At 35.4% G+C, this 25,849-nt stretch overlaps 1 protein-coding gene across 1 annotated transcript in view; it reads right to left on the reverse strand.

Annotated features, from left to right (window-relative positions):
* Positions 1-25,849, reverse strand: part of ASCC3 (activating signal cointegrator 1 complex subunit 3) — a 280,977-nt gene that overhangs the window by 183,823 nt on the left and 71,305 nt on the right. The window contains exons 9-10 of the mRNA XM_055809674.1: positions 19,438-19,638; positions 18,838-18,978 (exon numbers count right to left, since the gene is read on the reverse strand). Coding sequence (XP_055665649.1) covers positions 18,838-18,978; positions 19,438-19,638 — 342 coding nt within the window. The remainder of the gene's footprint in view (positions 1-18,837; positions 18,979-19,437; positions 19,639-25,849) is intronic.

A 25,849-nucleotide genomic window follows, 5' to 3' on the forward strand; every position in this document is an offset into this window, starting at 1 on the left:
AACAGATGCATTAATGGATAGAAGTCAGTAATACAATTTCAATATTTTACACCAAGGATGAGATTCATCTTGCCTATCTTACCTGCTAATTTAGAAATTCACCATCTAACCTAGTTGCCTAGGTTCCCTTCAGCTGGTTCATTTCATCTGTCTTGGTATGAATCAGCCTTAGAAACTTACTCTTGGTAGTGTTCTCCCTACAAGTCTGTGCAAACAGTTTAGACTAGTTGCCTAACTTTTACATGGCTAAAGCTAAAATAGATTAATCTGACCTTTAGGAATAATTATTTCAACAAATACAGCAATAAGACAATTGGCGAGACAGTAGTTGGGCAGGGAAAAGAGAAAGAGCATATCAGTCCGCACATGAACTACAAATGCTATGCTGTTGTGAAAACTTTGAAACCTTGGAACAAAAATGCTGTTATTTGGACATGCTAAATAAACCTTCCACTCTGTTCAGCAGCAGTATGACCTTGGGGCAATACATTATATTTTGGGCAACTTAATTCAAGAAGTGCAAACCATCTGAGAGTCCAGAAGTGAAAAATGAGAATGACTAAACATAAATGAAGCATGACCTTTACAAAAAGTTTAAATGAATTGATGCTTAGGCTAAATAAACATGACTGAACAGAGATAACTACAAGAATCTTCAAAAATCAAACAGCATTGGATGGGGAAAAATGACATTCAGATAAGGAAAGTGGTATCCAAATCTGAGTAGGATTTACGTTGAAAAAAAGATTCCTCTTAAAAATAGTAATAATAAAAGAATCTTCTAACAACAAAGACAGATAACCCCTGAAGGAGATTCACCAGGAAGTTTAGGAAAGCTCCATGATCAGTGTGTTCTAAGATTAAATTAGACCAATATTTATCAACAGGGCAATACATGTAGTATTACATCTGTTTTCACAGAAGGACAAATTAGATTAATTCTTGTACTATTTTGCATAGTTTTAAGATCAGCTTAGCATACATAACTGCACTTAATGTTGCATTAACACCAAGGTAAATGTCCTCAAAAATTCAATTAAAAAACATCTTTAAAATTTCGATTCTAAACTAATAAATATAACCTATATCCTAAATAACGTATTCAATTTATACTCTGTATTAATGATATATAATGCTACTAATATATACTCTACTACTTTATGCTAGAAGATATAATATTATACATCTCATGCTAATAAAATACTTCTATTATACTAATAATACCTTAAACAAATTATATATACTCCAATTCTATATTAGTGTATTTTTTAAATGTAGTGTAGAAAAAGCTTCACTTTTAAATGCAGTTAAATTTAGCAAGATTATCTACAATATTTTTAAGTATTTAAACTATAATTTGGTTTTTTTTCCAAATAGTCACAACAAATTATATACAACCTAAAATATTCTGTAACATGCAAAATGACAACTTAGAGGATATTAATTCTACATTGCTCTGATGCTGTTTTGTAATATACTTGCATTTTCAACTGACCAGGAGCTGTTACATTTGAAAAAGAGCCAAAAGCGGCAAACATTCCCCAAGCAACCTGTCCTCCTCTACTCAAATAAGCTATCTTTTTGCAGAGGAATATTCACTCAGCAGGCACAGCTGTTATTCTGCAATTTTTACATCTAAATCAAAGATAATTGGACTGCTGAGTACCTTTAAATTGTACTCTGGGAGAAGGGTCTAACTTAATGCATCATTTGCACTAACTATAAAAGACTGCTTTTTTATCATGTAAAATTTACTGTGCCTAAAAAAGTATTTGGAAGCGCAAAACACTTAGTAATTTTATAGACACATGGATTCTTTTTGCACAGAACCTTTTCAGCTATAAAAGACCATTAAAACCAACAAAAGTAAATCATTTTTCCAAGTTCTTCATAAAGAAAAAATTAATAATAGACACTCTTTAAAATTATATTCCTAACAGTTTCACTGAAAATTACATTCTCAGTGCCAAAAAAAAGCCTGAGACAAAACTCCATAATAATATTTTATTTGGTGATTTAAATAAATTCATTATTTATTCATATGCAGATGAGCAGTTCATACCATGAAGTACTTAAATTTCAAATTCTTTGCTATTAATTTAAGAGCTTCAGTTGAGACATTCTTTATTGTTACTTAATAAGATTCACTGTTCTTCAGAATTGAATGTACAGACAACATCTTTAAGGATTTTTAGTCTTAATTTTACCTATCAAAATATGAAAAGCATCCTGTTTATTAGTCTTCCACCACTGGAAAAGAAAATCTGAAATTTGTTTGACAAAATGTCATCTTTAATCATTATATGCGAACATTGTGCCAGGCAAAATGGTGTCTAAAATGGTTCCTTGCTCATCTTTTACTGCATGCAGCAACACACAGAGTAAATATCACATAGGCAATTCCATCAATATAAAATAATCTTGATTTTCACAGAATCGATAAGGTTGCAAGGCACCTCTGGAGATCTTCCAGTCCAACCCACTGCTCAAAGAAGGGTCACCTACAGGAGCCTGCTCAAGACCATGTCCAGTTGGGTTTTAGTATCTCTAAGGTGAAGACTCCATGTCTTCTCTAGAGAAACTTCCAGTGTCTGACCACCCTCATGGAAAAAAAAAAAAAAAATCTTTTGTTTACAGAGAATTTCCTGTATTGCAGTTTGTGCCCATTGCTTCTTGTCCTCTCACTGGACACTATGAGGTCTGGCTTAGTTGCTTTTACATGATTACACAATGCACTCATTCACATTGACCACATCTGAGCCTTCTCATACCTGGGGCTGAATAACCCCAGCTTGCTTTGCCTCTCCTCATGTGTCACGTGTCCCTACCCCTTAATCATCTTCAAGGCTTTCTGCCAAGACTTACTCTAGTATGTCCTTGTACCTTTCATAACAGGGAGCACAGAACTGGACGCAGCACTCCAAATGTGTCACCATGAGGGCTGAGCAGAGAGGAAGAATCACCTTGAGCTGCTGGTGACACTCTTCTGAATGCAGCCCAGACTAAAGGGCTCATTGCTGGCTCACATTCAATTTGTTGCCACCAGAACATCTGTAGCTTCCGGGAAGCTGCTTTCCAGCTGACTGGCCCCCAGCCTGAACTGATGCATAGGATTATTCACCCATTCATGTGCAGGACATGGCATGTAACTCTGGAACTTCACGACATCTCTGCTGGCCCATTTCTCCAGTCTTTCAAGGTCCCTCTGAATGACCATACAACCAACTGATCTATGAATCGCTCCCCCCAGTTTTGTATTGTCTGCAAACTTGCTAAGGGTATACTCTGTCCCATGACAGAGCATCACCATGACCCTTCAAAGGTAACTGAGAATTAAGTCATGATGACTGATGAGCTCCCTCAGGACTTGTTGGTGAATCTCATCAGATTGCATTGACTTGTATTATGTTCAGTTTGTTTGCACATTCCCTAAACGGACTTTCTTCCACGAAGTGTTAAGTTTTCCTTCTCTGGAGTTTCCCGTTTGCCTCAGGGGCCTGGGATTGCTGAACGAAGTCCTAACAATAAAGGCTGATTCAAAGAAGGCTGAAGTACCTCAGCCTTTTACATGCCCTTTGTCATCAGGTATCCTGCCCCGTTTAGCAGTGGTTTTCCCCAGTCTTCCTTTTGCTATACACCCATAGACACCTTTCTTCTTGCCCTTCACATACACACCTGGGCTTTGGCTTATGAAACTCTTTCTCTTCATGCTTAAACAGCAACTAAAATTCCTCCATGTCACCTGGTCCTGCATCCACCTCTTCCATGCTTCCTTTTTATGTTTGCTTTTTGTCCTGCAGACCCTCTGCCGCTCTTGACTTCCTGCTGCTCATTAGGGTGAACCACTCTTGAGCTTGGAGGCATCAACACGGACTAACAAGTTCACAGGATAGTCTCCTCAAGTCTGAAAACCTTTAAGTTTTGAGTAAAAAATACTGAAGTAGGTTATTAAACTCATCAGTATCATATCCTCATTAAGTGATTTACAAAGGAGTGTGGTAAATATTGCAGTAACATGTTATTTGATCACTTTTCAATGCCAGACCATTTTGTTGAATAATGCTACATATCTATAATACCCTTACACACAATGCACTTTCTGAAGAACACTAACTGGATGGAAGACTCAAACTTATGCATAAAAGATTAAAACTGAAGGATCATGCTGCATGACAAATGCATTAAGCTAACTGAACTTATTACAACTATAATACTGGATCTACAATATTTGCATATTAGCACACAACTGAATTGGAAGTCTTTGGAACTTTCTACTACATTAGGAACTCTTCTCTCTCCCCCCTACCTCAATACCAAGGTCACCAGACCGATGTAACATTATCTGTTTTGAGAGATGTAGGAGTGAATACAACTTGGCAAGTAAACAAGTAAATAAGATGGACTATCTGAAACACAGGAAAGCAAGATCAAATAAGTGGAAGGAGCAGCAAAGAAATCTTGTGCTTAGCACTATGCCTTTGACACGAAGAAATAACATCTGGTTTTCAATATCACTGTCTAAAGATTTTTCTTAAATGGCAAAAGCACTCTAAATAAAGCACAAACCAAAACTGGTGTCTCTGAAGACCCGAGAGATAGGTTTAATCTACTACTGAATCTTATGTAAGGTAAACCACCTGACCAGCCAACACAATAGCCTACACAAATCTATTCAGATCTTTCTATGCTCAGAATCCACAAGACTGATGCGTATATGTACACACACACATGTATATATGTCTGGCAGCTTCCCCATAGGAGTTTCAGCACTCTATTGCAGGAATGGGAGAGCAACTCAGCAGCTCCAAATGGGCCTCCTTCCCACAATCACGTGCTGTATTACACAGAGGCCTCACTGACAACACCACTAGTGTTCACGATGTAGCTTAAAACATTACAAATACTTTGCAGCTCACAGGTAATTCAACAGCCCCTGGATGATCATTACATCACTGTAATAATACAACTAGAATTCCTTCACATAAAGGTCAAGACAGAATTTGAGCCAGTCCCAGTCATTGAGAAGTGACAAAATACGTTTTCTGGGGGTTTTTGTTTGGTTGTTTTTTTTAACTAATTACAAGCCTGGCAACAGAGAAAGGAAGATACTGAAGCCTCCAAAAATCACTGAAGAACAGCAGTCCTCTCTCTTAACATAAATAATCTTTGTACATTAATCTACTTTCAGAAAAACTTCATTAATATTTGTTGTATTGAAGTAACAGGTTCAACAATCTAAGAGCAACCTTTTACTTATACAAATCAAAAAAAATGTTTATTAATCTGAGTTTTTTAAGCCAAATGCAATAGTTTTGCCATTTAACTTAACATTCACTTCTGCAATAATCTACCACAATGAACTGAGACGAATCATCAACAATGAATTTTCACCTCTATAAAAACATGTATGATAAATTTTAATATCATAAATCACATGCATTTTCAGTATAATTGGATTTAAAACAGTAAATGTGCAGAATATTCTCAATAAAATTGTTCTATATGCATTAAAGAATGATTTCCAAATTTTTTAGCAAGCACTTTGAAAAAATATTTTGAATGACATATTTGCAGTTGATTTCATAACAAGAATAAGAAGCAAAATGGATTTAAAATATTCATTGCAAAGTTATTAAACCAGATCATCCCATTTTCAATAAGTAACTTGTCTGAAATTTCCACTTAAAAAATTAAGAAATCTACTTGATTCACCTGCAGGGGACACTGTTGGTCTTAGCTATACAACCGAAGAGCAACAGCATTCCTCTCAATATAGTCAGTTGCAGTCTCGATCAATGGTGTATCCAAAACACAATTATTTTTCTTGTATTTGTATACTAGTACTTTCAAAGTTCCACTGTGTTATGGACAGCAACTAAGCACCACCCAGCCACTTGTTCACTCCCCCCAGCGCGATAGGAGAGAGAATTTGAAGAGTAAAAGTGAGAAAACTCATGGGTTGAGATAAAGACTGTTCAATAGGTAAAGCAAAAGCTGCACACACAAGCAAAACAAAACAAGGAATTAATTCACTTCCCATCAGCAGACAGGTGCTCAGCCATCTAGAGGAAAGCAGAGCTCCATCACATGTAATGTTTACTTGGGAAGACAAATGCCATAGCTCCAAACGTCCCCCACTTCTCTTCCCCCAGCCTTTATTGCTTAGTATAGGATCATATGGTATGGAATATCCCTTTGATCAGTTGGGGTCAGCTGTCCCAGCTGTGTCCCCTCCCAACTTCTTGTGCACCCCCAGCTCGCTTGCTGATGGGGTGGCATGAGATGCAGAAAAGGCCTTTACCCTGTGTCAGCACTGCTCAGCAGTAACTAAAACATACCTGTGTTATCAACACTGTTTTCATTAAAGCCCAAAATTGTTGCAGCACTCTCTGAACTAGCCGGCTGCAACAAGGTCTTTTACCATCACGTACCAACATACTCTTCATACCAGGCCCTCTGCTGCCTTCTCCTAGTCTCTCCTCACCCAGGGCGTGTTCTCTCTGCTTCTTCCTCCCCTCTCTTCCTTGGCTGCCCAGCCTCTTCACAGAACCAGCCACACCTGCACCTTGTCTACATCGGCCAACTTGCTGCCCCTGAAGCCAGCCCACAGCTGTATATTATCAATGTTAATTAACCCAGCTTCATTCCTATACAGAAAATATAGCACCATACCAGCTACTAAGAAGAAAATTAACTCTACCCCAGCCAAAACCAGCACACACTGTAATATCAAGCCGCTGCAGAAACAGTGATTAATGCAAATGCATCAAGTAGAGATCTTTTAAAATGGAATTTATTCTGATTAAGCTTAAAGTAAATAAAAAAATGTGCGCACTGGAGAGGAAAAATTAAAAAGAGTATATACCTATAGCAAGGACTCTTCATCCAAATGGAATATTTGTATATTTGCATTTAAGTGCTTAAGTACAATACCAAAGAGTTATATCAATTTATTTACAAAATAAGGGGAAGGGGGGGGGAGAACCACTCCAACCTTTGGTTTCAAAACAATTTAGAAAAACTTGTAGAAAATGGAGCCAAGTCAGGCATGAACATAATTACTTCCAATAAAAGGGAACACAACCAAAAATACAATTAACCCTCTATCCTTTAACTATGAACACAAAGAATAATTTTTTCCTGTTGTTCAAAATCATGGTAATTTTATCTGGCATCATTTCAAATAGATTTTAAAACAAAGATTAACTCCCACCTTCCAACCCAAGCTAAACAAGAGTTTTTAGTCAAGTGAGTCACACCAAAGAATACCTGTCAATTACTCATTTTATCAGAGTATGTGGCATTTGATTATTAAACACAAAGTAGGTTACTCAAAGGCTGTATACAGTTCTACAGATTATGTAGTAACAACAAGCAAGTAGGGATGTAGTATAATAAACCACTGTGTCTATTTGAAAAATAAATTATTTCAAATAAAATGTAAATTAGTGTCTTAGAGCAGTGATTCTAATTTCTGAAGTATGGAAGCCTGATTTTAGTAAAATCAAGATGGATTCTGTCATAAATCTGTCACCAATTAATTTAGGTCACAGGTAGCACCTCCAGTTCCTCATACAGAACTACTATTTTTTATTCAAACTGCTACTGCTTAATGATGTATAAGTACTTTTCCCCTCCAGCAAAATCTTAGCTGTCATAGGCATATATATTAATGGGAGAGCAGTAAATCAGAAGGGCTTCCAGCAATCCCACTAAGGTATTAGAAGACTGATGCAAAACAAACAAAAAAAAGGATGGAAGGCACAAATCAATAACATCAACCTCAGAAAGCAATACAGTTGTCCCTGCAATAAACCCAACAGAAATAATACAGACAACAATTCAACTAACTGAACCCACTGAAATGTTATCCAGAAATCTCTTATACAAGCAAAACTTAATTTGTTTCTTAATAATTTTCATCATCAGACACAGCCAGGAGTCCTACATGTGAAGTCACAGAGTCTACTGCCTTTATTTCTGAGGGTTAAAGAATTCAAAGAATTAACATTACAACATACAGGCCCCAAAAGTTACCTCTCTGCTGTTTAACAATTTTTTTTCTCCTGCTTTACTATTTCCCCAAGTTGGTGTAAAGAAGGAAGAAAACTGTGGGAAAACAGTATACTTCATAAAAATGGCACCCATGGAAAAATTCCTTCTTTGTATTTAAAGACATCCCTTCTGATTTTATTTTAATAGTCTTGCTTTTAGAACTGAAACTAATTAAGAAATATACTTAACATTTACAGAAAGAAAGTTTTAAATGTAAACCAGAAAAAGATTTATATCAGCCTGTGCAGTCCCATCAAGCTTCAGTGCTTCAGAGAGATACTGGATAGTGGTATTTTAAACACAATTTGCCCTGAAGATACCATGGAAAATGAAGCAGGGAGCGAGATTTTATTTTGCAGACTGGGAAGACTTCTGAAATGAAGGAAATCCTTCTGGAGATGACAGTGTGAAATGCAGATGACTTCGGGATACAGAAATCCTCTTGTATAAAAAGATTTTGATCCTGACTCAGCCATACACTTTAGCAAGCATTTCTGTTCTAAACATTTTAGTATACTTCTCTCATTTGAAAGGTAAGGTGTTTTACCTCATTTAGAAGAAAGACTCTCACTTTAAATAATGCATAACTTTGAAGATTCAGAAGAAAGGACATTTTCTTTTAGCAAGGTTGTAATACTAAGAAATATTTTGGAAGTTTTCTCAGAAAGAAAGGCATGTCCCTTCCTCTTTCCTTTTCCTATTAGATTTTGATGTACTCTTGATAAATTATATCTTCCAGTCCAAATGCTGATTTAAAGAGAACATTCTGCTCCTGAAGCCATAGGTGTGCATAGAATTCAGCACTACTTTTTTTCAGCCCTATCAGGCTCAACTCTTCTTTTGAAATGAACAACTTGAAAAGAGGAAGGCTTTTCAGTATTGGTGAGCTTTATAATGTCTGGATCGCTTCTGATGGCCACCTCATGACAGTTTTTCTCCTCATCCCAAAAAAGATTTGTAGACTTTATTGCATCTAATGCATATGAAGTTTCTAGAGCAAGGAACCACTCTGTTCCTGAAAGAAACAGACTGGCATCTGAAGTCAGCAGTAATACAGTGGATTTTTACTTGCGGTTATTGAAAACACATGGCATGTAACTGCAGATGAAGGCCACTTACGGGAAACTAATATCAGAGTAAGCGCCTTACAGGGATGGACAAAATTACCAGAGAAGGATAAAGATTAGACAGTGATGAAGCATCAAGAGATGGGAAAATAAAATAGTATTATCTTGCTTTAAAGGCACTTTAGATTGCATAGTCTATGTAATTTTTCAGTGTAAGCACTTAATATAGTTTTCACAAAATGCTACGGTAACACGAATGGGATACCAATTAACAATGTCAATCTAAAAATTTCCCAACAAACTTTTCTCATACATTTGATTTCTGTTAAAATGCAGTACAACATATAGCCTGTGAATTGTTATTAAGGGAGAAGAGCTGTTAACATTCTGAAATAAAAAAAATCATAATTCTTGGTCACCGTATTGAAACATGTTTATATGAGTAAGGTGGTGTGCATAGTAAGATGACATGCCTGCATTCAATAAAAGAAAGTGAAAAATTAAGTTCCTACAGGGTCTGTTTGATAGCTAACTTACTAACCGAGAAATGTTGAAGACTATCAACACAGACAGTTCAGAAATAGAAATATATTTGGAAAATAAGGCTTTGGGAGAAATAAGAAATGCAACACTTTTCCATGTTTTAATTTCATGATGTAATGTAATTTCATACATTTTAGCATTACACATGTAACCAAAAGACCAATCTACTTGCAATTAAGGGCATGCTGCAAACCCCACAAAATCAGGGTTCCTTCAGTTCTTCTCTGGTTTGGGGGTAACGGAAATATGAACTAGTGAATTATTTTTGTCTGTGCTGATCATGTACCTCTGTCAAATTCTTAGCCATAGATTTGTTTTACTAGATTTTTGCACAGACAGATTCAATAGACAGTTTCCAGTATCTTCATGTGTATCAAGCCAGGCTAGGAGGTCTTTTTAGCACACTATTAAATAAAATTTCTTAGTAGTAACACTTAAGACTGTTTCTTTATAACTGTACCCTGGAAGATCACCTCCACAGGACTCGTTAATTCCTACCACAAGCTACGAAAAGGACAAAAAGAATGCCAAGAAAAACAGAGTTAAAAGAACAAACCCACACCACCAAATCCTGTTTGTCAAGATTTTTCGTTTTTACAAAAATCCTTTGACATTGAAAACGCTGCTTACATAGATTTATAACATTTATCACAATTCAAAATACTTACATGGCTTCAGAGTTAAATAGGTCCAGAAGTCAGTAAGAAACACTTAATGTCTAACATGATTTAGTGGTAATTCTGTCATCACTAATTTTTTTGTCAGTTCCCAAGAGCAAAAAAATCCCCTTTGATTTCAAATATTCTCATCCTTTATTCACTTTTCCTAATATAAAGATGTCCTCATTTCTGGTTACACATAAACGTGCATGCAATAGGTGTGTAATGTTTTTTTAAATAAAGTATGAAAATGATTAACCACTGTGAAGAATCACTATATCATGTACTTACTATATGCATAAGGTAAATTACTATGTATGAATATTCAGCTTCCAACAGCTGGCTTTGTATATGCATGAAATGGGAAGCACATACAAAACAGATGATCACAGAGTATAATGCAATAAAAATTAACAAAATTGGTGTATTTCAATTTCCATTGGAAAAGTAGCAGAAATCAAGTTCACTCTTTGCTTTTACCTAGAAGCATCTCCGTACCTTATTAAAGTGCAGGAAATAAGAAACAGTGTATGAGAAAAAGCAAGCTGTAGATGAAACGGAAGGCACCTCAAGTTTATAGCCCTCTTTTGCTTCAAATATTTTCAGACTTGATTAGTTTTATATTGCAGTTAAGAACTTAAGAAAAAAGCATTATTCCATTTTATTAGTATCAGATTCCAATAGGGAATAAAGCCTTCATGACTTAATATCAGAGTCTATCAGCTGACAGAATCTATCAGAGTGATCATTCATATCACTCAAAGGTCCTGATGCCATTTGCTGTTCTCAGAACCACTTGCCCTGTTCAGCTAATGCTTTTGTGGCCTCTGCTTCACTTCTCACTTCTGCCTTGCCAGCACGAGTACAATTAATCAGCTAATCTTTGAGATGTCAAAATACATTCAGTCCTTCAGGCTATTTCCTTTCCTCAAGAAAAGAATTCTGTTCAGTAATCAGACAAATGTATTTGCCAATGCAAATGCAGCTTACACAAATTCTCTTTTCATTTGCAACACTGGTGTTTTCAAAAACACCATCAGTACTGTTGTAATACTCACGCTTTTCAATAAGAATTGCCCTTTTGTTCTAAATTACTCTTATTTCCAGTATAAATAGCTAGCTAAAGTTAAAAAGAAAAATAACCAGTTAATAAAATTTGCAATAAGCTAACAAAACATGTTTCTTGGATTTAAAATACCAAAAGTAAAATTTCAATGAAAGCAGTAACTTTAAAAAAAATCCAAAATTAAAACTACCCATAGTGTGTTGACCTTCGTTGGCTGCCAGCTGCCCAGCCATGCTCTCCCTCACTTCCCCTCCTCAACCGGACAAGGGGAGAAAATAAGATAGAAAAAGTTCATAGGTTGAGATAAAGACTGGGAGGTCATTTACCAATTATTGTCATGGGCAACACACACTTGACTTGGGGAAAATTAATTTGATGTACTGCAAACTAAAAATAGAGTACAATAGTGCGGAAACAGAGAAAAAAACCTAAAAATCCTTTCCTCACAGTCTCCCTTCTTCCCAGGCCCAACTTCACTGCTTGGTTCCCATCTCCTCCACCTCCCAGGAGACAGGGGTTGTAGTCAGTTCATAAACCTTTGTTTCTGCTGTTCCTTCCTCACCCCGGCTCCAATGTGGGGTCTCCCCCATAGGACAGTCCTTCACAAACTGTTCCAATATCGGTCCCTTCCAGGATACACCTGCCTCTGTATGGGCTCAACTTCATGGTCCACAGTTCCTGCCAGGAGCCTGTTTTTGCATGGGCTCTCCACAGTCCGCAATTTCCTTTAGGGCACCATCCACCTGCTGCAGCGCAGGGTCTTCCCAGGGCTGCAGAGTGGATATCGGCTCCACCATGGCCTCTTCTATGGGCTGCAGGGGAATCTCTGCTCCCAGTGCCTAGAGCACCTCCTCCCTCCCTCCACTCTGAGCTTGGTGTCCGCGGGGCTGCTCTTTGCACTATTTTCTTCAACACTCTCTCTCAGCTGCTACACAGTGGTTATGCTCTTTCTTAAATAGGCTTTTATAGAGGTGCCACCAGCCTGGCTGAGGGGCTCTGTGCCCTGTGGCAGGTCTGCTGGAGCTGGCTGCAACCAGCCCTGTCTGGCACCCGCAGCCCCCCTGCTGCCAGCGCCTGGGCACAAGACACCCCAAACATGGGCACAATGTGCTTCTAAGGTGACAAAAAGACACTCTGCTCAGTTACTGTGGGGTTTTTTCCTTAATTGGGATCTTGGAAATCATTCAGATTTTAAAACTGCTCAACAGGTGCAGCACTTGGCAAATGAAAGTGATATCACTACTCATAGCTAAAGCTTTGAAGGATGGTTTCTTAGCTAAATGTTAAGATAGTTTTTACATAAACTGTGAGCAACATCAAGAATCAACTCTGAAAGCCACATGACATTAGCTTACACAGGCTAACGAGCAGAGAACAAATATGACAGCTAGCTGCCTGTTTTCTGACTGGCAATGCAAGTCAGGTTTAGGTTTAGCAGGACTTTCTCCACACACACACACACACTTTTTTCTTTCTTTCTTTCTTTTTTTTTTTTTTTTTTTTTTTTTTAAACTGAGCTGCATGGATAAAAAGCCTAATCTTTCACTTCAAGTCTCTGTGTATTTCATTGATGCAGGACACTAAAGCAAACAAATCTAAGCTTTGAGTTTGATTCATTTGAACATCCTGGAATTTTTCAGGGTTGTAAAATAACAAAAGTTTATGAAGAACGCAGTTCTTAACAAACAAACAGATGAATGCTACTTCAGGTTTCCCACTTCTCATTCAGGAGAAACATTTAGAAGCATTTTAGGTTGAAAACAGACCAAGGTCAAACGCAACATTTGCTTCCAGTACCCCTTTCTTTAATCAGACAAGGAATTAATTTTTATCAAATCCGTGACAGAAAAAATGATATTTGGAGGCCTGCAGAAACCTAAAAGTTTTAGAAATGTCTGATTCTGTGAAGGCTGGAAGGCCCATGTTAACAGGCACAGCCTTGCAGTTCATTAAAAGTATACATTTTTGTGGTATACATTTCTGTGGGCCTTGAAATATTTCAGTACTATGTAAACACTACACAAAATCCCATATTAAATTTTAAATGAACAACCTTGCTTTCTGTATAATCAGTTTCTTGATCAAGAAGAACAGTAACAAAAATTGGAATACTTTGCACTATTAAAAAACATATAAATCCATATTCCAAGAAAGTTACAAAAAAAAGTATTCAATGGTTCAGAAGTGCTATCAGAACTATGCCCACAATAATAGTTTGATTCATTTTCCCCTAATATTTATTTAAAAGGCAATAAATTTCCTTCTCCTGTTCTCTGAATCCCTTTAACTCCAAGAATATGAGAAGGAAGGAACAGAGATATATAAAGGTTTATAGGTTGGGGAAATTAGGCCGCTTTCAAAATTTGACCAGATTTGTTTTCAACTACTACATAATTTTAGCAACATAGAAAGCACTGATAATCTGGTCTTAAGACCAAGACATATCTGTAGTGAGCAAGCCTCGTGACAGTCTGGCAGTCTTCAAGGCAAAGCAAGAGACACAGGACCCATAAAAGAAGTTTTGCTTATTATCTGCAGGTCTGAGACACAAAATAAAGCAAAAACATGACAGAAAATTTATCTCAACTTTAAAATGTCAGTCTCACTTGTATGCACTTATCTGAAGTAGGATGCTAGCTGTTGACAAGGTCTGTAGTGTAACACATCTTGTACAAAACTGCTGAGGTACTAGTTTAAGGGTGAGCAATATTCACAGTAACAGAAGATGCAACAGAATAGTAAAATAACTTTCCTTAAAAAGAAAATAAAATACCTTTAACACGATCATTTTTTTTACATTATTTTTAAAGTTTACACAGATGGAAGAAATTGTAATAAATTTTCACTGTGCTATGCCAAGGATCTTAATTTTGTTTCATGCATGTACAAAAGATTAAAAAGAAATTATCTCCTACATGTGTTTTGATGGCCACTAACTTTAAAAGCTACCGTTAAAGCCAGAAGGCATTTCTGCAACTCCCCAGAGGCTACCCCTGTTTTGTACAAGTTAAGGCATCACACTAGTCATTAGCTTACAATACACCATGCTCAGTGCGGGGCAGTGCCTTCAGACTTGGCAACTACATTATAAATCTATACTGCTGTAATCCCAGTTGTATTCTCCAAACTTTGAAAACATAATTATTACTACTATTCGTTGCAAACACAAGATCAAAGGTAACCATTTCGAAAGCCCACAGGTTGATTTTGAAGTTGTGTTATATAATTTTCTAGACAGTATAAAGCAAATATCTATGAGTATATCTATATATATACGCACACTCAAAAAAGCCATAAAGACAACGACTCAAATAATCCATTGCCTTCTAACAAAACACTTCATGTTGTCCCAAATGCTACCCAGCAACATACATAATTTAATACTTCTAAAAATATTTTCCATTTAAACATTGACATACCAAAACCGACTTACCTAACAATAAGATTATGGCTAGAGTATGCTTAATATCATTGTGTTTTAAGTAATGTCCAAGTATCAGAGATAATATTATGTCAGTATACAAACATGCTTAGATAATAGGTCAGAATACAAACACGCTTAAAATAGAGCCAATAGGAAAAATACCAACTGCAGGGAAATAAACCTCCTTAGATTGTTTTTTAATGAGGGAAAGAAAGTGAAAAGTTAATGTATCTCTATTTAGGCTATGAAAAAAGGCTTAATAACAGAAGATACATTCTTTACAAGAACGGGTATAATAGCTAATGTTATTTATCTTTGTAACAAGTTTATTTTGTTCTGTTCCCACGTTCAGTAAAGCACGCACTTACATCCAGATTATTTGGTAATGGACCCTGTATCTATTCTGTCTGAAACTTTACAGCAATATGTTAAATATTTACACTTACTCCTTTTAACAAAAACATAAAGGGAAATTGTGTCTTACAGTTTTAACACTTACCCTACACCTTACACTTAGAGAAGTAGTAGCTGTGGCTTTCACTGTACAAGCTGGGGAGCAGGTTAGAAGACTGACTGAAGAGTCAATAAAACATTATTTTGATTTTTCTTTTAAAGATAATTTCATTATTGGTAACATGAGAAATACTTTTTTTGAAAAGCTTGGCTTCTGAAGTATGTGTTGGAACCATAGTACTGTTAATGATTATTCAAAGTATAGTATGGAATAAGATGGAAGTAAAATAATCTCATGTATAATACCATAAAAGTGTAGAGCAGAAAGAGACAGGAATGCCTTCTGGAGGAGTATAAATGACAGTATGGAAAGCATAGAGAAAGTTATTGCTGAAAAATTATGCTTACAAACCTTCTTAATGGGGCATATCTTTCAAAAACATTTAAAGATTTTATTCCATCCTAAAAGAATGAAAATTTAAATTACTAATTACTTTTTTTTTAGCTTGTTAAGTGTGGATTCCTAAGAAGTGAGAGAATCAGCAGTTTCTCAGATAAAGCAGTTCTTCATCAGCACATGGCAAACAGATACATGTAATGACTTACAAAATACACATATTTAAATACACACAGAGAAAGTATGAAGGATGAAGGATGGAAAGGAAGGAGAAAATTATCAGGATTGTCCCTGAAGTGCTACTTCTAATTAATACCTGACAATTATCTCATTTTTAAATCCTTCATTGTGACTGATTTGATTCACCCGAGGATGAAAATGAAGATGCTGAAAATGGAGCTGCTCAGAAAAGCAGAAGACAACTGTGACGGAAGACTTACATAAGGCCTTCAGTTTCCTAGAAGAATCAGCTGAGATCTTTTGAAACAGCGATCCAACCGGAAATACCTGCCATCTACTTCAGTTGATGCCTTTTATCCCCCATACTATATATACTATCCCTGTGTATTTAAACTGTGTGCATGCATTTACCTGCTGTAATATTAATTCTTACAGGAAAAACTGCTTTACTGTTAAACACAGGCACTTCATCTATTACACTAATGAAGGCTAGAAAGCAGGGTAGTGATTAGCAAAGTAACTCTGAAACTATAAGTAAAGCAGCAACACATATCAGAGTATTCCTATCTGAGAAATGTATACATTAGAGAGGCTGACAACTAAAATAAATATTTGAAGCAAGAATCTATTTAATATAGGGTAAAAAGCAAAGAAAGAAACCTGCTTGCATGAGGTGGCTTAAGTGCACAGTTCATGAAAGCAAGCTCCTGAGTTTTCACAGGAAACAATATACACAAAGAGCAGTAAGCAAGATCCTGCACAAGCAAGTGCCCTTTTCTCAGTTTATAATAAGGTTACGTATTTTCTGTGCACTTTTATAAGCAGGGATAAAACAAAACCCAATGCTCGTCACCAGAGTCTGCAAGAACAGCAGCAGCAATTACAATGGTAACTCTTGGATTGGTGTTCTCTCTCTTCTGCACCTCCTACAATTCTGACTAATCATAACGAAAGACTGACTGTCTACAAAAAGCAAAAGAAAACAAACAGAGTATTTCACAGTCCCAGGATTTTTGGACTTTACGTATTTGTCTTTTTAACCTTTCAAATGTTTTCAAGAGCAAAGAAGCAAAAGTATTACTGATGCTAAAGCAAATGTGAAATTAATCAATGTTATAGTTCCTTTGAAAATCTAGAAGGTAAATTTTGGGTCATAACTAACATAATGTTTTCCTAATTTTCCCTCTTCTGAGGACAATTTTTTCTTCCACCTGCTTTCCCCCAAAACGTTTAGGAACTACAAATACACTACAATTCAGATTAGTATTTCTATCCTATGAAGTACATGCAAAACTGTAGAAATGCTTTGAAGGTAAATTTCAGATAAAAAGAAATATTTAATTTCAAAGCAATGAGCTAAATCCATGGCAGAAAAAAACCCCTGATTTTTACCTAGGTCCTTCCCTTGCCATTTCTTCTTGAATTTTATACAGAAATCTACTTTACCTTCTTCCCCAAAAGAAAATAAATTATGCTACTAGTAGTATTTTGGACTGAAACAGGAGTGCATGATAAAGCAGACAGTCTTTCTACACTTGAAGTTACCATGTTGCTCTAAATTAATACACTGTATATATTAATTTCCCATTACCAGAGTAATAAAATTTCAACTTTGTAAACTATTTTCCATACACATTTCTTAATAATGCCTGAAATGTTGGTTTTTGTGGTCCCCCCCCTTCCACCTTACATCTTTACTGGATGCAAGCAGAGTTTTAGTAATGAGGAGAGATTTTATAGCTGAAAAGTTCTTTAGTTTTTAAACCCAATTTTTATGCAGATGGTGTTGCAAAGTAATTCTGATAAATTACCAGTGGTATTGCTGTTACTGCTTGTGTCGTTATTTATTGGTTACCACAGCATTGTGGCTGTATGTGTCAATACATACGCACGTACATCTTCTAATAAATAAGATTACTATCCAGGACTTAATACTAGATTACTGCAGTGGTCTTCTTTATTATTAATTACATATAGACATCTTTTCCTGTCATGTGAAGAGTTTTCTCTAGTTTTACAAAAATGTAAAATACATCAAAGCTAAGACTGGCAAAATATAACTCATCTGAATCAATAATTACTACAGGTTACATTTATAAATGTTCATATCAATAATACAACCAAGTCTTACTCTGTCTCTTCATCCAGGCAGGAGGAAGAAGAGTAATTACAAGGAACTTGATGAAAGAATATTTATAAACGTATCTTAATATTTTGGAAAAATGATATTTCACTGACATAAACAGCATTTGTGTGAAATACACATGACAAGAAGCATCCACTAAAAAAGAAAAATCTCCATCTGTGCAACATTATTTGGAAGCTAAAAAAGCAAATAATATTCATTTCTATGAATGTTCAGATGTTTAACCTAGCAATGTCTTATACTTTTCCTAATTTGTGCTTAAGAAGGAAAGATAAGATCAGCTATTAACAGGAACCTGCAGCTTTATTATCTTTTTTTTTTTTAATTAACAAGGTAAGTATTATTTTAACATATTTGCAACAATGTTGTTACAGCATTTCAAATTTATTTAAGATTTACCATTTGCAGACTAGACCTTCAAATTTCAAAGATTGCTATTATCAAAGAATGTCTAATCTGAAATTATGAACGTTAGGCTCTTGCAAACACATACATACAACACTTGGTTTATAATTCTGGAAGGTAAGGGGCACAACCCACTAAGGTTCACAAGCTGGAAATCATGCAAGATTTTATACAAAGAGTGGGGCACCATTCTAGTAAGTCTGAATGGGAGAAACCAAAATGTTTAATGAGCTAGTTGCTTCAGATATTTCAGATGCATTAGTGTTTTAATCACTTTGAACTGAAAGTCACATTTTGGAACAGAACCGAAGTAATTACAGACTCGGTAATAACATTTCAGCTGCTTTACCCATACCTTTAACAAGGAGTTTGAAGAAAAGACCAGCATACCTATAAAGAGGTATGAATACATACAGAGAACATTTTAAAATATTAAGCATACCTGTGTTCGCAGAATTTCACCTTTTGACAGTTGCATATCACCGGTCAATTCTTTCACAGTAATGCCTAGTGGTTCCAGACGCTTGCTGAAGTAATTTGTCATTTCAGCTGCCAAAGCCTTCATAGGAGCAACATACACAATCTGCACCAAAAGGACACTTGCTTGATAAATGAGCAAACCCCACAATGTCGTTTGTTTCATGGCAACCATTACAAATCACAATTTATTCTGAAATATGATGCCAGGCGCTTACAGTGAAAAATCTTAATAGTGATATATGAAAAGTAGTTATCTTTGTTGGATAAGTGTGCAGCTGTTTAAAGGACAATAGATTTTGTTTATACAGCCTCATCACTTTGAAAATTGGTTCTGCATCAAAGCTAAATGCGTTTTCATAGCTTTTTACTTGCATAATAAGACTTTTAGAACACAAATAAGAATGGCTTTAACAATAATGAAGTAAATCAAAAATAGCCTTATCTTTGACTTGGAAAACCGTAATACCCTTGAAAACTTCCTGACTTCATATTCCGTATATAACATACAACGGGTTTTACCTTGTAAGTTGAAAAGCTGTTACTTCGTTCATTAAACTCCTACCTTAAACTCATCCTTTTTGATAACACCATGCTGGACATGCTGGCGAATTTCATGAAGGACTGTCAGCATGGCAATGTTAGTCTTCCCAGCTCCAGTGGGGGCACAGATTAGCATGTTTTCGTTTGTGTTGTAGGCGGTCTCGAAAACTATAGATTGGATTCGGTTTAGTCTTTTCACGCCTTTAAAAGCAAGTTGTCCAATCTGTTAAAACAAACAGCATGCATATTTTTGAGTGTGTGTATATCTACATATATTAATCGTAAGAAAAAGACCATGTGGTAACAAAACTTAGGATACCTGTTGAAATGTATTTATTATTCCAAGGTTTTTATTCTGAGGCTACCACTCGCACCCAACCCTGAAATACTGAATCCATAAGGAAAAGAAATACAGCAGGAAAATACGTATTAAAATCAATCAAAATCTCTAGACACATGCTATTTCAGTATTTAATTTGTTTTTCATCAAGACTGCGACCAAAACTACTATACAGTAATGACCTGTTAATAATTATACATCAGTCAAATAGCAATAGTCAAGATTAGAAGAATAATCATCTTTAAACCTAAGATGATAAACTGTGACTAATAGAATAGGCAGCAATACACAAGAACCTGCCAAAGAAAAAGATTATTTTAAAAATTACTTATGATTAATTTTGTAAACAGACAAATTCAGTAACAACCTTCTCTCTGCTTCTGAAGAAATCTCCATCTTGCAATTGCTAATGTTCAGACCTTTCTCCAACAATATTTGCAACAAACTGCAACCTCCAAAAGGAACATAAAACTTGCCTGTACAGTCCCAAATAAACTTTGAAAATGTTTTCAAAAATTAAATTAAATTATATAGTTAAACCAGGCAATTACACTTCTTATAGTTTAATGCATGTTTAAATCTTACAAAGAACAAATCATCAATTATAGAAATACTTTGTCTCTCTTTTTCAGACAACTGATTTTTCCACAACTAATTGGTGTAGACAATTACAATTTCTGCATGTGAAGATTCTAAAACTTTAGCAACTAAAGAACAGATCCTTAAGATATAAAATTAATTTTCTAATAAACTTGCTTTTTCTTAGTTACTTTTCAGACACTTAAAAAGGACTGCAGAACACAGAATTATTTCCTTTCTACAGATTTAATTACCTGCACTACTTCTACTAATAATCATGAAAAGTATCTGATTTTTTTTTTGTGATTATCTTTTTTATTTTAATTGTAGAAAGCCACAGATGTACAAATTCACTGTAAAGAACAGTCCTGAAAACACCCTCTGAAGATTTCCCTTTCCATTATTCTGGAAGCTTTAGTTAATTTATAATTATATAATACAATATATATTATTATTTAATATATATAATATATAATATATAATATAATAAAATAATAATTATTATATTATAATAATAATAAAATATTATATATTACTTTTGCTATGGTAACAGTGTCTCCAATACTAATAATATTCTTTCCAATGCTTTCCAATACTAAACAAATTATTTGAGCAGCACCCCAATTTAGTACTACCTCAAGCAACACAAGCTTAGGAATGAGGGCTTCATCAGCTATTCAAATCAACTATTCTATTTAACTTTGTGACAGACTGCACTAGGTCTATCGTTTTGCTGCAGCTTCTTATAGTAGCCTCATGTGAGAGGCTGAGATACAAATTACAAATTTAGGATAATACATAATACTCTTTCACTCTACTCTTAAATGTAGAGGAATAAAATAACTGGCCAACTGTAGTTGGATTCTAGAGAACTTTAAATATAAAAAAACCCCAATCACCGATGTAAAAGTCAATGAAACTGCTATGCAATCAATTACACTAATTCTTTTTGAAAAATATGCTTTTTCAATTTAGGATTACCATTGTCTTCACAAAGCTTTCAGGTTGAAAACTTCTCACGCAACATTAAAAAAACCAAATTCCACCTAAATCATGAATTGCATTTGTATTTATAGGATTGACGCATCTCAAATATATTCAAATTTCTATTCTAAACTGTTAAATGTCTTCAGTTGAAAAAAAAAAGTAATTAATGCAAGTACTTCCAGTACTTTTCATCAAGTTTCTTCAATTAAGTGGCTGAATTTCAGGATTACATCAGTTCTTGCTATCAATGTTCTTTCACAGTTTATTCTGCTTGCAAGATTACAGGGTGAAAGCTTATTTGTTTTGCACCAAGTTTTGTATACATAACGTTTATGCCATGTATCATCTTCAAAATTCATTTCATCTCCATGAATGAGACTATTATAAAGTGTTAATGGGTTTCCTGGAGACCTGCTGATTATATTAGTGCTATCAGGGTTCAATCAGCTATTTTTATGGCCTGCTTAGTCATTTTAGGTTTCTAATTTGCCTGTTACTTCATTTTGAGATTTCTTGTCAGGTCTTTGAAAATGGTTATGTTTTTCCTTTTCCCTTTTCCCTCCCAATTCCATCTAATTGGTTTTAGAAGCTATTGTAAACACCATGAAGTTCATAATGATAAACACTGTTTACATTGTTAATAATAAAGGATCTATGGACAAAAAACTAACAAACACAACTGGTGATTACAGAACTGAACTAACAAAACACTATACTGCACGGTATGTATATTATTTAAAGAAACAGTTTTTAAACAGAACCAGAAACATAGCTGTCTAAATGAAGTCTGGTCTAAGTATCTTTAGGAAAGAATGACAGGAATTTTTCACATTCACATAGTTGAACTGCATGGCTTTATATAAAATGGTCTCCTTACAGCTGTGACGTACCCTTAAATAAAGTACGTCTTTAAGTGTTTTCTTAAGAGTACTGCCTGTAGGAATGTATTGTTCCAGCTTCTCTTAATCTTGAAGTTGGCAGTGTAAGACTTTTTCCTCTACATTTGGAAGAAATTACATATACTATAGCCCTGGGACATGCAATTGTTAGCAAAAATAAACAAATATTTAGGTAAAGAAAAATATTTTCCTCTCTTTTCCTATTGGAAAGTAGCAACATCATGGATTGAGACTGACTTAGTAAGCAGCAATAAACAAACAGAATTTCCAGAAGCATCAAAGAAAACTGTGTAACAAGTTAGAAAAATAAACATCAGCTTGTTTTTCTACAAAGATGCTACACCTGCTTGAAACAGGAACATTAAGAGAGAAATAAAGATTAATAAAAAAATAAACCCCATAAAAGTCTGGTTAAAAACTAGAAGAGTTTGTGGGTTTTTTTAAATAATGGTATTCTGACCAGAATCTAGACTTTCATTCAACACACTGAATGAAAACTTTCAAGCAACTCAAAAGAAAAATGCGGGCAGTGACATATCAATATACAACATTCACAATCACAACACACAGTCAACGCATAATATTCTTTGAAGGGTGACTCTGTAGGAACATATTAAGGATTAAGAAAACTACAAGAGAAAGGAATTCTAGAGGAAAACAGTATCTTAAGACTTACTCAAATCAACTCCCCATTTGGTTGAAAAAGTATTACAGGTTAACTCTTTCTCAAAACTTCACAGTATTCCAAACAGTACCTGTAAGCACCTAATCCAAAAACAGTAGTTCTGCCCTTAAAAATTAGTAAAAAAACCCCAATGGACAGAAATGCAACAGTATGCACAGAAGTCCACAGTTTGACAAACTTACTAGAAGATCTGCTTTTTTAATTTGTCATTTGCACAAGCTACCTAGCTTGAAAGCTGAAAACAATTTTTCGTTTCCCCTCTAGCATATTAACGTCAGTCAAGATTTCTACAGACCAATTCTTTTTCAGATAAACCAGTGAAATCCACTCTTACTTAACAGACTGGTAGCCACTGGATGGCAGAATCTGGTTTTTTTGCTAAAGGTGAATGAGCTGTAACATTTTTCAGCTTTCTATTCCACAGCTGATTTATTTAGAATTCTACACAAACCAAAGAAATTTAAGCAGAATACAATCTGAGTGCTACTCACAACAAACATAGTTTCATGCCTAAAATGGTGCCTTTTTTACGTAAGCATGAATCAATATGAAAGACGACTGAAAAGCAACTCTTTCCACAAACCAATGATACTCACAGCAGCTCTGATATGAACCTTTATTTTTACCTCAGTAAGCTTTCCAATTCTCTCCCAAAGAATTTACTACTACAACTAATGCATTTATGAGTAAACAAGATTACACTTAATGAAGACATTTGAAATAAGTCATTTCATTAAAAAGATATTTGTGTGTTGGTGCTCTAAGATGCAATTTAAAAATAGGACAAAACAGTAAAAGTCATTAAAGTAATATCCATTAATAAGGTCATACAATTCACTCTGCAGGCAAGCTACAGCTCAGAAACACAATTGCTTTAATAACACAGTAGTAACAGTGTCTGTTCTAAATAGCACAGGCCATCAGCACTTTAGACAGAGTTTAGTCACACAATTCATTAACCAGATCTTACAGTTCTACAGAATTTAATGGTGTGGTTGGTGGGTTGACCTTGGCTGGATGCCAGGTGTCCACCAAGCTGTTCTATCACTCCTCTCCTCAGCAGAACAGGGTGGGGGGTGCAAGGGAGTGTAAGATGGAAAAATAACAACTTGTGGGTCAAGATAAAAGCAGTTTAATGAAACAATAGCAAAAGTCATGTGTGCAAAAGCAAAGGAAAACCAAAAGATGTTACTCTGTACTTCCCATCAGCAGGCGATGTTTGGCCACTTCCCAGGAAGCAGGGCTACAGTAACGCGTAGCAGTTGCTCCAGAAGACAATCATCATAAATAACAAATGCCCCCCTTCTTCCTCCTTCTTTCTCTTAGCTTTTCTATCTGAGCAGACATCATAAGGTATGGAATATCCCATTGATCACTTTGGGTCAGCTGTCCTAGCTATGTCCCCTCCCAACATCTTGCCCATCCCCAACTTACTGGTCAGAGGGGGCAGGGAAGGTTGGAGACACAGCCCTGATGCTGTGCCAGCGCTGCTCAGCAGCAGCCAAAGCACCGGTGTGTTACCACCGCCTTTCCAGCTACCAGTACAAGCGCAGCACCATGAGGGCTGCTGTGGGGCTCAGCCAGGCCCACTACAATTAAATGCCATACAGAAGACACTAAATTTTTTCCCAAGACATACCTGTGAAATCTGCTGTGTTCTATCTACGGTCTATAGCACATTCCCTCATCAAGAACGAAAGGGTGCTAACTACAAGTTCCATTAAAAGCTGAGATGATCTTTCATTCTCTGTACCACTTTATGCATTAATACTAGTTGACAGAAACAGCTTGTCAGATGCAGTTAACCTCTATCACAGATTTTCACTTGGTGGCCTAATATGTTCTTAAGTCAACTTCAAGGCACAATGCCAGCATTTTAGTAGCAGCTTCTAAATTCAGTATTGGCATGCACAGACATAGCATAGTATGTCTTATTTAATTTATCCAGACCAACACCAGAAAAAAAATATAGCTACATTTAGTCCTTAGCAATTTATCCAGAAAACATGTTTGGGTGTTACCTCCCTTAAATGATCATATTTTATTGATTTATTGACAGAACATTCTCTATATATTCCTCATTCCAAGAGATTTTTGTCTTGTTCACATTCATTTTTTCCAGTTTTCAGGTAATACTAGACAAATTTTCTGATGGCCTGAAATAAAGAAATGTTAGTCATCTGTACTATTTTCCACAGCATAAAATCACCTGAAATAAATAGTCTATAACGATGACTTCTTCTGTTGTACTCTAACAAAATAATAAGATTACTACCCTTATCATAATCTACTGCACTCAAACCAAGTTTAATCTTTTAGCATTTTCCCTACTCGTTGGCTTAATTTTAATGTAGATATATTTTAATCAAAGTACCTTATATATTTCAGGTGCAACAAACCCCATTCTGTATTCAGTTGGTCAATTGCACTTTCAGTTAAAAAGATAATTTACCTAACTGGTAATAGCATGACTAATCCATGCTGTTTTACAGAACATCCATGACAACCAGGAAACGAAGGTCAGATGTCCCTTGTCCTGGCATATAAATAATCACTAGGTTATTTTTCCCCTTTGCTGCACTTTGGAACATTGGTTAAAACATCTATCCATGCACACACTCTCATATATATATATTTGTATATATCTCTGTGTGTGCGTATATATATGTATATATAAATACCTACACATTATCCCTCCAAATTATGAACATTTAGTAGTCCCCCCTGCTTTCTAATAATGTATGTATACACTTAAAGCACTTTTGTGCCAGTGTAAATGGCATTTTGTTATTGAAGGTACACTAAGAAATAAACATAGGTATACCTGGGGACCTGCACGTGCTCCCTTCTCCTAATGATACTTTTCATATTCTGCTACTTTAATGGAGGTGGTAGCTCATGACATTTAGGAACAATAATAAATAAAAATATAACTATATAAATA

This window comes from Falco peregrinus, chromosome 7, assembly GCF_023634155.1.
Source record: "Falco peregrinus isolate bFalPer1 chromosome 7, bFalPer1.pri, whole genome shotgun sequence".
Classification (NCBI taxonomy): Eukaryota; Metazoa; Chordata; class Aves; order Falconiformes; family Falconidae; genus Falco; species Falco peregrinus.